At 41.1% G+C, this 13265-nt stretch overlaps 1 protein-coding gene across 1 annotated transcript in view; it reads right to left on the bottom strand.

Annotated features, from left to right (window-relative positions):
• Positions 1-13265, bottom strand: part of LOC122555513 (E3 ubiquitin-protein ligase DZIP3-like) — a 130681-nt gene that overhangs the window by 106251 nt on the left and 11165 nt on the right. Inside the window, exons 3-4 of the mRNA XM_087992699.1 lie at positions 9495-9529; positions 8078-8127 (exon numbers count right to left, since the gene is read on the bottom strand). Of these exons, the coding sequence (XP_087848825.1) occupies positions 8078-8127; positions 9495-9529 (85 nt within the window). The remainder of the gene's footprint in view (positions 1-8077; positions 8128-9494; positions 9530-13265) is intronic.

Genomic DNA, 13265 nt, shown 5'->3' with positions numbered 1-13265 from the left:
CAATTTAATTTTCCCAGCTTTAGTTTCAAACAATCACTCTTAGCACATGTAAAAGATTAGGAGCTGTGGGGGAAGTAAAGGGATTAAGGTGCTAATGTGCAACAAATTACCAAAAACCTGTGCAAGTAGATTAATGGAACGTTGTGTTTTTTTTCTCAGGGGGTTGAAATACAAAGGTGTAGCAACTTGCTTTAGTTGTATAGAGCATTGGTCAGACTCTATCAGAATTACTACATTTTACATGATCAAAAGATTTGATAGGGTGGGCACAATGGTGGAAGAATACTTAACAAGAGGGCACACTATCAAAGTTACAAATAACATCTTAGAAAGTGCAATCAGGAAGTAACTTGCATGCAAAACAAAGTGGAAATCTGGAACACTTGCCCCAAAGCACCATTAATATCAGATCATTTTAACTTTTTTTAAACGAAGGGGATTTGGAACAAAGGCAAGTAACAGAGTTGAAATACAGAACCGCCCATGATATAACAGGACAGCAAAATGGAAACAAGAGGTCAAAGGCCTTATATTCTCATAATTCTTCATCTGTTGTGGTTTCTGGGTGGCATGAAAGTAATTTTCAAACAAATCTTTGCTAAGTCTCATTTAATTTGTTTCTTTGGTTGTGTGTCACATCAGATGACAGTTTAATATTCACCAAAATGCTGCTCTATTTCCATCTACATCAATTGGATGAAAGAGCAGCACTCAAAAAGCTAGTGCTTCCAAATAAATCTGTTGGGACTATAACCTGGTGTTGTGTGATTTTTAACCATCTACATCAAGAAGCAGTTAAGTCTGAATTTTGATCCTCTTACTCATAACTATGCTTGTGGAATGATTCCATCTTGTCAAGGCATAGGTTTGCTATAAGAAATCATACTCATAATTAGGGAATTTTATCTTTTTTTTAGATTAGATTGCATTAGATTGCATTACAGTGTGGAAACAGGTCCTTCGGCCCAACAAGTCCACACCGACCCGCCGAAGCAAACCCACCCATACCCCTACATTTACCCCTTACCTAACACTACGGGCAATTTAGCATGGCCAATTCACCTGGCCCTGCACTGTGGGAGTGATTGTGGGAGGAAACCGGAGCACCCGGAGGAAACCCACGCAGACACGGGGAGAACGTGCAAACTCCACACAGTCAGTCGCCTGAGGCGGGAATTGAACCCGGGTCTCTGGCGCTGCGAGGCAACAGTGCTAACCACTGTGCCACCGTGCCGCCCACATCTTCTATGCCACCGTGCCGCCCACATCTGATTGTCATGTTACCATTTTCAGACTACATTTTATTTTATTATTTTGATGATAAACGTTTAGGACTAACAAAGGAGCATTCTGCACATTCTATCATGGAAGCCTGAGTTCTCAAGCAGACTGACATAAATAATATTTGTGATTAAGTGACCTAATTCAGCTTTTGCTAAATAGATTTAGAATCTAGTCAATCTGTCCTGAGAAGATTTCTGTTTCTCTGCAGTGTACACAACTTTGGGAACAACCACAGTGTATGATGAATGCAATCTGATGGAAGAATAACTATCTTTTGTAACTTTAATCTTTTTTCTAAGATGCATTCACAACATAACATTTGTCCAACTAACCTAAGGGTCTTGTGTTCACATTATTTTCAATAATAAAATAAATACAAATTGAACATTAAACAGATGTCAAGATTGCAAGAGTACTAAGAAATGTGCAGTGCCAAGGATGGGTACATTTCTGGGCTTTTTTCAGGACATGATGTTGTCTGCCCCAACTCATGTACATGCTGCACCTTATCAAAAAGACCAAGACACTACCAAAGGTAGTTCACTTCTTTTTCCAGTTAGATGATTAATAAATGTCAAAATGTTTTCCAAGATTTTAAATAGATCTCCATGTGAACTGATGATAGCACTAACTGTGAAAGAAACCATAATACATCAAGGTCAGGATTGTATTTCTATTTTATTCAATATAATGAGATGTCAAAGCATTCCATCCCACAAGGGGGAATTGTGGTATGGTACTAATGTCAGTGGATTTGAAATCCAGAAGACCAGGCTAGTGCTTTAGGAAGATATATTCATTTCTTTAAAATTCCAATGAATAAATCTGCAATGTAAAGCTAGGTTCAGTAATACTGACAATGGCAACTATCACTGATTGTTGTAAAAACCTATCTGGCTCACTAAGGTTTGTTAGCGAAGGAAATCTGCTATCCTTACCTAGTCTGGTCAACACACGACACAATGTCGCTGACACTTAATCGTCCTCTGAAATGGCCTTGCAAACCATTCAGTGCAACAACAATTAGGGATGGACAACAAATAATGGTCATGACAGAGACATCTACATCCCATAAAGGAATAGCAAAACAAAACTAACATTTTAAAATCTTACAATCTATATGAATATCATTGGACTGGATCAGTGTGAGGTGAACTATTTGGGTAGGATCAAACAAGGCAAAGGAATACACAGGAAATAAGAGAGTACTGAGAATTGCAGGGGTAGTGGGGAAACTTGGGAGTGGACTTTTACAGATCCCTGAAGGTGGTAGATCAAGTTGATAATGTCGTTCAGAAATATCAAATCGTTTCTAAGATACAGAATGTATGGGCAGGGAGTTTATATTGGAACCCTATAAATCATTTGTTGGACCACAACTCGGGTACGTGTGCAGAAAGGATGTAATTGCACTAAACAGGGTACAGAGTAGATTTATCAGGAGTTTTCCAGGGGTTGAATATACAACTGTGAGAAAAGATTAAATAAACTGGGATTATTTTCCTCAGAAGAGAGAAGGATAAAGATAGATTTGATTTAGATGTATAGAATTATAAGAAATGGAGGGAATGGATTAATAGGGCTTAGTTACACATTAGGAGAAAGGTAGGGGCCTAGGTTTCACGTGATTGATAGAAGGATTAGAAGGGAAATAAGGAAAAACATTTACACTCAGAAAGCAGCAGAACTCATGGTCGTAAAGACAAGAAAGACAGAAATCTTTGACTCATTCAAAAGGGGTGTACGTCTTTGTACCTCAAGTGACATAACATGAAGGGCTATAGACTAAATGCTCGAAAGTGGGATCAGGCTGGAAGCCTCATTATTTGATTGGCTCAGGCACAGCAGGCCGAGTGGCCTTTTTCTGTGCAGTAAATTTTCCATGATGCTAAAGTGGCATTTTTGTTACCCAGCATTCTTGGGGAATGGTTGGTGCTGGCTAATCAAAAATGCCAGTTAATGGGCAGTTATGTTACTCTGGGCACATGGATTGAGGACAGAGGGGAAGCAGCTGGTGAGTCAAGGTTCCTAGGACAACAGAGTATCACAGTACAGTTCCCATGTATCTGAGGATCAGGCTAACATTACAACTGATCGCACAATCTTTGCACTGGGTTTTTAAATAAATTGAGGCACAAAAGTGAAGTGAGGCCAGCCAGGAAGGTAAATTAGAATATTAGATATCTACCTCATGAGTCAGTGGAGTGAAGGCTGAACAGGAGCGGAAGCGGACATGGGGACTGCTGGGTAAGTGAATTAATATAATGAGACAGTGGCTAAACCTGAAACACATGTGTAGTGTCTCCTACCCGTCCTTCTCCTCTAACCAAAAAAAAACTCTGGTAAGGTAAGGCGTTTGTAATCTCTTTTTTGTAATTCAGAGCAGAGGGGATGGAAGCGAGGCAGTTGCATGATCCTCTGGCAGGATATGGGAGGTAAGGGTCACCATTAGTGTCCCTGCTAATTTCATCTGCAAAAAGTGCACCCACCTCCAGCTCTCCACAGACCGCATTAGGGAAATGCAACAGGAGCTGTATGAACTTCAGATCATTCGTGAGGCTGAGGGGGTGGTAGAGAGGAGTTATAGGGAGGTAGTCACACCCAAGTTACCTAATAATGGTAGCTGGGTGACTGTCAGGGAAGGACAAGAGAATAGGCAGACAATGCAGGGATCCCCTGTGGCCGTTACTCTCAATAATAAATATATCACTTTAGATACTACTGGGGGGGGACGATCTACCAGGGGAAAGCCACAGTGGCCAGTTCTCTGGCACTGAGCCTGGCTCTGTGGCCCAGAAGGGAAGGGGAGAATAGGAGAGTGATAGTGATAGTAGATTCAATGGTTAGAGAAACAGACAGGAGATTCCGTGGTTGTGAACGAGATTCCGTGGTTGTGAACGAGATTTCCGAATGGTACATTGCCTCCCAGGTGCCAGGGTCAGGGATGTCTCGGATTGAGTTTATAGGATTCTTAAGGGAGAGCAGCCAGAAGTCGTGGTACACATCAGTGCCAATGACATAGCTAGGAAAAGGGATGAGGAACTAAAAAGTGAATATAGGGATTTACGTTGGAAGCAAGAAGGCAGGACGAGCCGAGTAGTAATCTCAGGATTGCTACACATGCCATGGGCTATTAAGGCTAGGAGCAGAGAGCAAGTGCAGCTGAACAGGTGGTTGCAGAGCTGGTAGGAAGGGCTTCAGATATGTATATTATTGGGATACTTACAGGGAAAGGTGGGACCTGTACAAGGAGGTACTGGAGGGACACCAATATCCTGGGTGGGAGGTTTGCGAGAGGTCTTCGGGAGGGTTTAAACTAGTTTGGCAGGGGGATGGGAACCAAAACTATAGATCGGAGGATGGGATAGCTGGTGAACAGGCAGATACAGCATGCAGAGAGTCTGTGAGGAAGGACAGACAGCTGATAAAGCAAAGTTGAAGTCAATGTGGTAGGTTGAAATGTGTCTATTTTAACGCAAGAAATGTCAGGAATAGGGTGATGCATTTAGAGCATGGATCAGTACTTGGAGCTATGATGTTGTGGCCACTACGAAGACTTGGATATCACAGGGGCAAGAATGGTTGTTGGATATTCTGGTGTTTAGATGTTCCAAAAGGAATGGGGAGGGAGGTATAAGAGGTAGGGGAATGGCATTGCTAATCAGGAATAGTATAACAGCTGCAGAAAGGGAGATTGTCGAGGAGGGTTTGTCTAGAGAGTCAGTATGGGTGGAAGTCAGGAAAAGGAAAGGAGCAGTCACTTTATTGGGAGTTTTCCACAGACCCCTCAAGAGACTCCGAGGAGCACACTTGGAGGCAGATTTTGGAAAGGTGCAGAAGTAACAGGGTTGTTGTCACGGATGACTTCAACTTCCTTAATATTGATTGGAACTTCCTTGGTGCAAATAATTTGGATGGAGCAGATTTTGTTTGGTGTGTCCAGGAAGGATTCCTGACTCAATATATTGGTAGGCCAACTAGAGGGGAGGCCATATTGGGTTTGGTGCTTGGCAATGAACCAGGTCAAGTGTCAGATCGCTCGCTAGGAGAGCATTTCAGTGAAAGTGATCATAACTCCCTGACCTTCACTACAGTCAAGGAGAGGGACAGAAACATATTGTGTGGGAAAGTATTTAATTGAGGGAGGGAAAATTACAATGCTTTTAGGCAGGAACTGTGGAATATAAATTGGGAGCAAATGTTCTCAGGGAAATGCATGACAGAAATGTGGAGGTTGTTTAGATTAGATTAGATTAGATTACTTACAGTGTGGAAACAGGCCTTTCAGCCCAACAAGTCCACACCGACCCGCTGAAGCGCAACCCACCCAGACCCATTCTTCTACATTTACCCCTTCACCTAACACTACGGGCAATTTAGCATGGCCAATTCACCTAACCTGCACATTTTTGGACTGTGGGAGGAAACTGGAGCACCTGGAGGAAACCCACGCAGACACGGGGAGAATGTGCAAGCTCCACACAGTCAGTCGCCTGAGGCGGGAATTGAACCCGGGTCTCTGGCGCTGTGAGGCAGCAGTGCTAACCACTGAGCCACCGTGCCACCCACCTGCTGCAGGACTGGACAGGTTTGTATCACTGAGGCAAAGAAGAGATTGTAGGGTGAAGGAATTTGGATGACAAGAGATGTAGAATACCTAGTCAAGAGGAAGAAGAAAGCTTTCTTAAGGTTGAGGAGGCAAGGATTAGACAGGGCTCTACGGGTAGCCAGGAAGGTACTTAAGAATGGACTTAGGAGAGCAAGAAGGGGGCAAGAAAAAGTCTTGGCAGGTAGGATTAAGAAGTGTTCTACACTTATGTGAGGAATGAAAGGATGGCAGAGTGAGGGTAGGACCAATCAGAGATAGTGGAGGGAACTTGCCTCTGGAGTCAGAGGAAGTCCTTTATGAGGTCAGCGCAAAGCAGGTTGATACGCTCAAACAGGTTGATGCTAAGAAGGAGGATGTGCTGGAAACTTTGAAAAACATGAGAATAGATAAGTCCTCTGCACTAGACGGGATATAGCCTAGGTTTTATAGGAAGTGAGGGAAGAGATTGCTGCGCCTTTGGCTATCATCTTTATGTCCTCACTGTCCACTAGAGTATTCCCAGATGATTGGAGGGAGGATTGGATTGTTCAAGAAAGGGAGTAGAGATAACTCTGGGAAATACAGACCAGTCAGTGGTAGGCAAATTATTGGATAGGATTCTGAGATACAGGGTTTATGATTATTTGGAAAAGTATAGCTTGATTAGAGATAGACAGCATGGCTTTGTGAGGGCCAGGTCATGCCTCATAAGGCTTATTGAAATTGTTGAGGATGTGACAAACACACTGAAGGGAGAGCAATGGATGTGGTGTTTATGGATTTTAGCAAGGTGTTTGATAGAGTTCCCCATGGTAGCTTCATTCAGAAAGTAAGGAGGCACAGGGTACAGACAGCATTGGTTGTCTAGCTACAGAATTAGCTGGTCACAGAAGACAGATGGGCGTAGTAGATGGAAAGTATCAGTCTGGAGCTCAGTGACCAGTGGTGTTCCACATGGATCTGTCCGGGACCTCTGCTCTTTGTGATTTTTATAAATGACTTGGATGAGGAAGTGGATGGGTGGGTTATTAAGTTTGCCAATGACACGAAGATTGGTGGAGTTATGGATAGTGTGGAGGGCTGTTGTAGGTTGCAACAAAACAGTGACAGGATGCACAGCTGGGCTGCGAAATAGGGTCCAACCTGGAAAAGTGTGAAGTGATTCATTTTGGAAGGTTAAATTTGAATGCAGATTACATGGTTAAAGGCAGGATTCTTGGCAGTGTGGAGGAACAAAGGAATCCATAGATCCATCAAAGGTTCCACCCAGGTTAATAGGGTTGTTAAGAAGGTGTATTGGCGTGTTGGCTTTCATTAGCAGGGGGACTGAGTTTAAGAGTCGCAAGGTTACACTGTAGCTCTATAAAGCCCTGGTTAGATTACACTTGGAATATTGTGTTCAGTTCTGGTTGCCTCATTATAGGAAGGATGTCGAAGCTTAAAGAGATTGCAGAGGAGATTTATCAGGATGCTGCCTGGACTGGAGGACGTGACTTATGAAGAAAGGTTGAGGGAGCTAGGGCTTTTCTCATTGGAGCAAAGAAGGATGAGAGGTGACTTGACAGAAGTGTACAAGATGATGAGAGGCATAGATAAGAGTGGATAGCCAGAGACTTTTTTCCCAGAGTGGAAATGGCTATCATGAGAGGGCATAATTTTAAAGTGATTGGAGGGTGGTTTAGAGCAGATATCAGAAGTAGGTTCTTTACGCAGAAAGTGGTGGGTGCACGGAATATTTAAGCAACTCTTAGATAGGTACATGGATGAAAGTAAAATGTAGGGTATGTAGATTAGATTTATTTTAAAATAGGATAAAAGGTCGACACAACGTCGAGGGCTGAAGGGCCTGTATTATCCTGTACTGTTCTATGTTCCAAGGTCTTTGATTAGGTGCAATAACCAAACCAGGCCAAATTATTTCAGAATTTCAGTGTGAAGACTAAGAACAACTGTGGATTCATAATCTACAGGTTTTTTTAACAGAATGCAGTCCTGATTATTCAAAGTGGGTGCCTTCCAACTGGAATACCACAATATTTATGATACCATACTCAATGGTAGCTGACAACGATTGATGTCTGGAATCTGCTATCTCTGAGATTGTCTGTTGAAGAGGAATACTTATAAACACAATTGCTGCATTGAATATTAGCACTGAAATCTTCCATAAATAGCTAAAATAAATAAACACTAAAGATTTATTACCTCTTTTAGGGCGGAAACCTTCATTGTTTGCTTCAAGCATACGTTTTATCCTAGGGTAAAATTAAGAGGTTTGTTGTTGAATTTCTCAATACATTCAGGACAATTCTGGCAATGAACCACTGACCTTGCCCTTTGTATAGCTAAACTATTTGTTGGTTAAAATTCCTGAATCAATCCAAGAAACTCTCATATATTTCTTTAAATAGGTATTCTTGTTAACAGTGACTATCAGCAGTCATGAGCAGTCAGGCTCCTGGGCGCGCACAGCATTTTTAAAAGTTTGATAAAATTGGCTTAATTAGGGGAGAAACACAAATCAGCTGGTTTCACACAGAAGAAGCTTAAACTAAAACAGAAAAGTAGTAAAAAAAATTACAGGCTGAATTTTTGAATAGAAATCACAAAACTGATAATTTTGTTTGTACTTTTGAGCTTTCATTTTACTGATTGAGACATAAAAATAATCCAATAACAAGTAATTTACATTTGTAAGTCTTGCTGCAAATACACTTCCATTTGTGATTTATTTTATGCACTATTAAAGCTTCGCATTTTTTTGATTTATTTTCTATCATAATCCTACTTCTTAACATAATTTGACGAGTGGATATTTATAATTTTTAAATAGTTTATTCAAATCACTTAAAATGACTATGCACTGCAAAGAATTGTAGATTCCTTAGTGTGGAAGTAGGCCATTAGTCCCATTGAGTCTACACCAACTGTCTGAAGAACATCCCACCTCGACCCATCCTCCTACCCTATCCTTGTCATCCTGCATTTCCCATGGCTAACCTATGTAGCCTGAACATTCCTGAACACAACTGACAATTTAGTCAAGCCAATTCAACTAACCTGCACATTTTTGGATGTCGGGGGGAAAACTGGAGCACTCAGAGGAAACCCAGGCAGATACAAGAAGGTGCAAACCCCACACAGACAGTCGCCTGACAGTGGAGTCGACCCAGGTTCCTGGTGCTGTTAGACAGTGGTGCTAACTACTGAGCCACCATGGTGAAAGTGAGGACTGCAGATGCTGGAAATTAGAGTCAAGATGAGAGTGGTGCTGGAAAAGCACAGCAGGTCAGGCAGCATCCGAGCAGCAGGAAAATCAATGTTTTGGGCAAGAGCCCTTCATCAAGAGGGCTACCATGTCATCCCAAAGATCCCATAATTTCTAGCCCTTGAAGTTCTCTACTCGTAATGTTATATGAGTAAAACTATTACTATTGATCATTACCCTTTGTTTCCCCATATTCAGTAAATATGTCCAACATCTCCAGATTTTTTTGCTTAGCCCTGGATATTAAGACACTTGGTTATCACAAATCATGTAATTTAGCTTTCAGTGAACTGCAATATTTGTTATTTATTCATTGCTGATATCCATCAAGAGATATACAAGCACATTTCTTACCTAATATCACTTGAGTTTTGTGCATTACAGTTAATCTGAAAGCAAGGAAAAACATATAGTTTAATAACAGTACAACTTCACCATGAATTGTGAATTAACTCTGAATGAAAAGATCACATAAAAATGCTTTTAAAAACATATATGAAAGTATATAGTCATTTGAACTGGTACATAAAGTGGATGACAGTATTGTAACATGTTGTGTCATTGAGAAATGGCAATGATTTCCCATGTCAACGTTGACAATGATCTGAGCCTCAAAAGCAATATCAGTGGATGGCTGAAACTAAGCCATTTATTCTTTTGACAGATATTATACCACTGAGTTTTGATTCATACGTAAGTTAATATATAGCACTTAACCGAACAGTACCTGTACTTCAAAATAAAGAAAAATGTCAACAGGACTCAACAGAGTAGAAAGAAAGTAGGAGAATCACAAATGTGTAGATATACAAAAAAAATAGTTAGGCTCTCTAGGCCATCAGAAAACACTTTCTCAGAAATGGGGGAGTAGAAATGTAGAATTTTTTCCTTCAAAACACTGTGGACTCTGGGTAATTAGAAGTTTCACAACGGAAATTGATGGACCTTTGCAGTTAAGATAATAAAGGATATTGAGTAAAGGCAAAAAATGGATTTAATTTACAGATCAAACTTGGTCTACACTGTACTAAATGACAAAACAGATTGCACAAAATAAATAAGCTACTCCAGTTTCTATTAAATATTTGAGTAAAACTCAGGAACAGATAGAATTGTGGTGCCCTCTCATGTCAGTATGAGTGTAAAATTATAAAATTAAGACTTTTCATGTATTTTACTTCGCCTTCTCCCTTCCTCATTTGAACGCGATACAAGATCTATGCCCGCGAAGCCCAAGTTTATACTTTTAAAGTGATGATTTGTTGACAACTCAGTTTAGTCTGGGTACTCAAAATCTGATTTGATACACAGTCTAAACACACTAACACTACAAGATGTAATCAACATCACGACTTGGTAAAATAAACAAGTGAAACTTGATCCATTCATTTTTGGTTATTGCTCTACTACAAAACATGTAAATACTAGCTTTAATGTAATAAGATGTCTAGTAGTGCTTCAACAGAAGCATTACTGAACAAAGTTTACGACTGAGCAACTAAGCTAATATACCACAAGGGACGAAAAACGTTATCAAGAAGACAAGTTTTATAAGGCTCATCTTATAAAGAAAGAAGCAGACAGGTTTAAGATGGAAATTGTAGAGCTTAGAGTCTAGGCAGCTCAGGGCACAGCCACAACTGAGGAGGAATTAAAACTGGGAATTCACAAGACGCTGGAATTGAAAGAGCACACATGTTGCAGAAGGGTGATGGATGTTGTGGAGGGAAAAAAGGACATAATCATGGTCAAATCTGAAAATAAATTTGATAATTTTAACAACACCTAGACAGAATCAATATATGTTGCAGCATATAGAGCCATGGAGATCTGCAGCACAAAAAAGGCCCTTTGGTCTGAGTCAGTCAAAAACAACCACCCAACTATTCTAAACCAATTTTCCACTTGGCCCATCGCCTTGCATGTCTTGGTATCACAAATGCACATCTAAATTCTTCTTAAATGTGTTGAAGATTTCTGCCTCTATCATCCTTACAGGTAGTGAGTTCCAGATTCCCACCAGCCTTTGGGTGAAAAAGATTATCCTCACATCTCCTCTAAACCTCTGCCCGTTTAAGTCTATGCCTCCTGGTCACCAATCCCTCCATCAAAGGGAAAAGTTTCCTCCGTCTATGCTATCTATGGTCCTCATAATTTAATCTATCTCAAACACCTCTGTGTCCTCTGCTGTGAAGAAAACAACCTCAGTCTACCCAATTTCTCTTCATAACTGAAACACTCCATCCATAGAACATTTCCTCTTTACCTTCTCCAGTGCTATTAAAGCGCTCCTATAACATCGATTCCAGAACTGTACACAATACAGTACTCTAATTGTGGCCTAACCAACATTTTATACAGTTCCAGCATAACCTCCCTGCTCTTAAACTAAAGGATTTGACAAATAAATATAAGAATGCCATAGCCTTCTTAACCACTTTATCCATACCTTATGGGACTGATGGACATGTAAGCCAAGGTTCCTCTGATCTTTGGTACCTCCCAATGTCCTACCATTCATCATGTATTCCACTGCCTTGTTTGTCCTGCCAAATATATTACTTCACATTTATCAGGATTGAATTCCACTTAGAGGCATAGAGATGTACAGCATGGAAACAGACCCTTTGGTCCAACCCGTCCATGCCGACCAGATATCCCAACCCAATCTAGTCCCACCTGCCAGCACCCAGCCCATATCCCTCCAAACTCTTCCTATTCATATACCCGTCCAAATGCCTCTTAAATGTTGCATTGTACCAGCCTCCATGACTTCCTCTAGCAGCTGATTTCCATACCGTACCACCCTCTGTGTGAAAATGTTGCTCCTTAGGTCTCTTTTATATCTTTCCCCTCTCAACCTAAACCTATGCCCTCTAGTCCTGGACACCCTGACCTCAGGGAAAAGACTTTGCCTATTTACCCTATCCATGTCCATCATAATTTTGTAAACCTCTGTAAGGTCACCCTTCAGCCTCTGACACTCCAGGGAAAACAGCCACAGCCTGTTCAGCCTCTCCCTATAGCTCAAATCCTCCAACCTTGGCAACATCCTTGTAAATCTTTTCTGAACCCTTTCAAGTTTCACAACATCTTTCCGATAGGAAGGAGACCAGAATTGCACACAATATTCCAACAATGGCCTAACCAATGTCCTGTACAGCTGCAACATGACATCCCAACTCCTGTACTCAATACTCTGACCGATAAAAGAAAGCATACCAAATGCCTTCTTCACTATCCTATCTACCTGCAACTCCACTTTCAAGGAGCTATAAACCTGCACTCCAAGGTCTCTTTGTTCCGCAACACTCCCTAGGACCTTAACATTAAGTGTATAAATCCTGCTAAGATTTGCTTTCCCAAAATGCAGCACCTCGCATTTATCTGAATTAAATTCCATCTGCCACTTCTCAGCCCATTGGCCCATCTGGTCATGCCACTGATAAAGCCATATATGCAGCCCATTTATATCCTCCTCTAATCCAAGGTTATCCTCCTCATTATTTACCACCCTCCAATTTCTCTGCGAACTTCCTGATCAACCCTCCTACACAATGACAGCTGAAGCATTTATTCAAACTACAAGCAGCAAGGGTCCCAAAACTGAGGCAGTGGAGCCCACTGGACATAGACTTTCAATCAAATAAACACCACTCCAACATCACCCTGTGCTTCATGTCAGGCTGCCAACTGTATATCCAATTTACCAAATATCCTTGGATCGCATGGGGCTTTGCTAACAGTCTCCCATTTGAGACCTTATCAAAAGCACAGGAGGAGGTCATTTGATTCACTGTACCTGCCCTTTGGAAGAACCAACCGATTAATCCACCTCTAAACTCCTTTCCCATAGCCCTACAAATGTTTCCATTTCAAGTATCTAGTGAATTGCTTTTTGAAAGTTATTATGAAATCGCCTTTCATTCTCCAACAGGCAATGCATTCCACTCCATTTAAGGTAGATATTTTTCAACAACCTTAAAATGCCTTCTCTGGTCAGCAACTGTTCTGCTATTTAAGACAGTTGTTCCTTAACATTATTAAAATCCCATATCATTTTGAACATCTCTGTCAAATCTCCCCTCAATCTTCTCAGTTCAAAGGAAAACAATCCCAACACCT

This window comes from Chiloscyllium plagiosum, unplaced genomic scaffold (assembly GCF_037043375.1).
Source record: "Chiloscyllium plagiosum isolate Xiang-an unplaced genomic scaffold, Cpla_swu_hap1 HiC_scaffold_12, whole genome shotgun sequence".
In the NCBI taxonomy this organism is placed as follows: Eukaryota; Metazoa; Chordata; class Chondrichthyes; order Orectolobiformes; family Hemiscylliidae; genus Chiloscyllium; species Chiloscyllium plagiosum.
The sequence above is the reverse complement of the archived record's forward strand: the minus strand, read 5'-3'. Positions and strand labels throughout refer to the sequence as shown.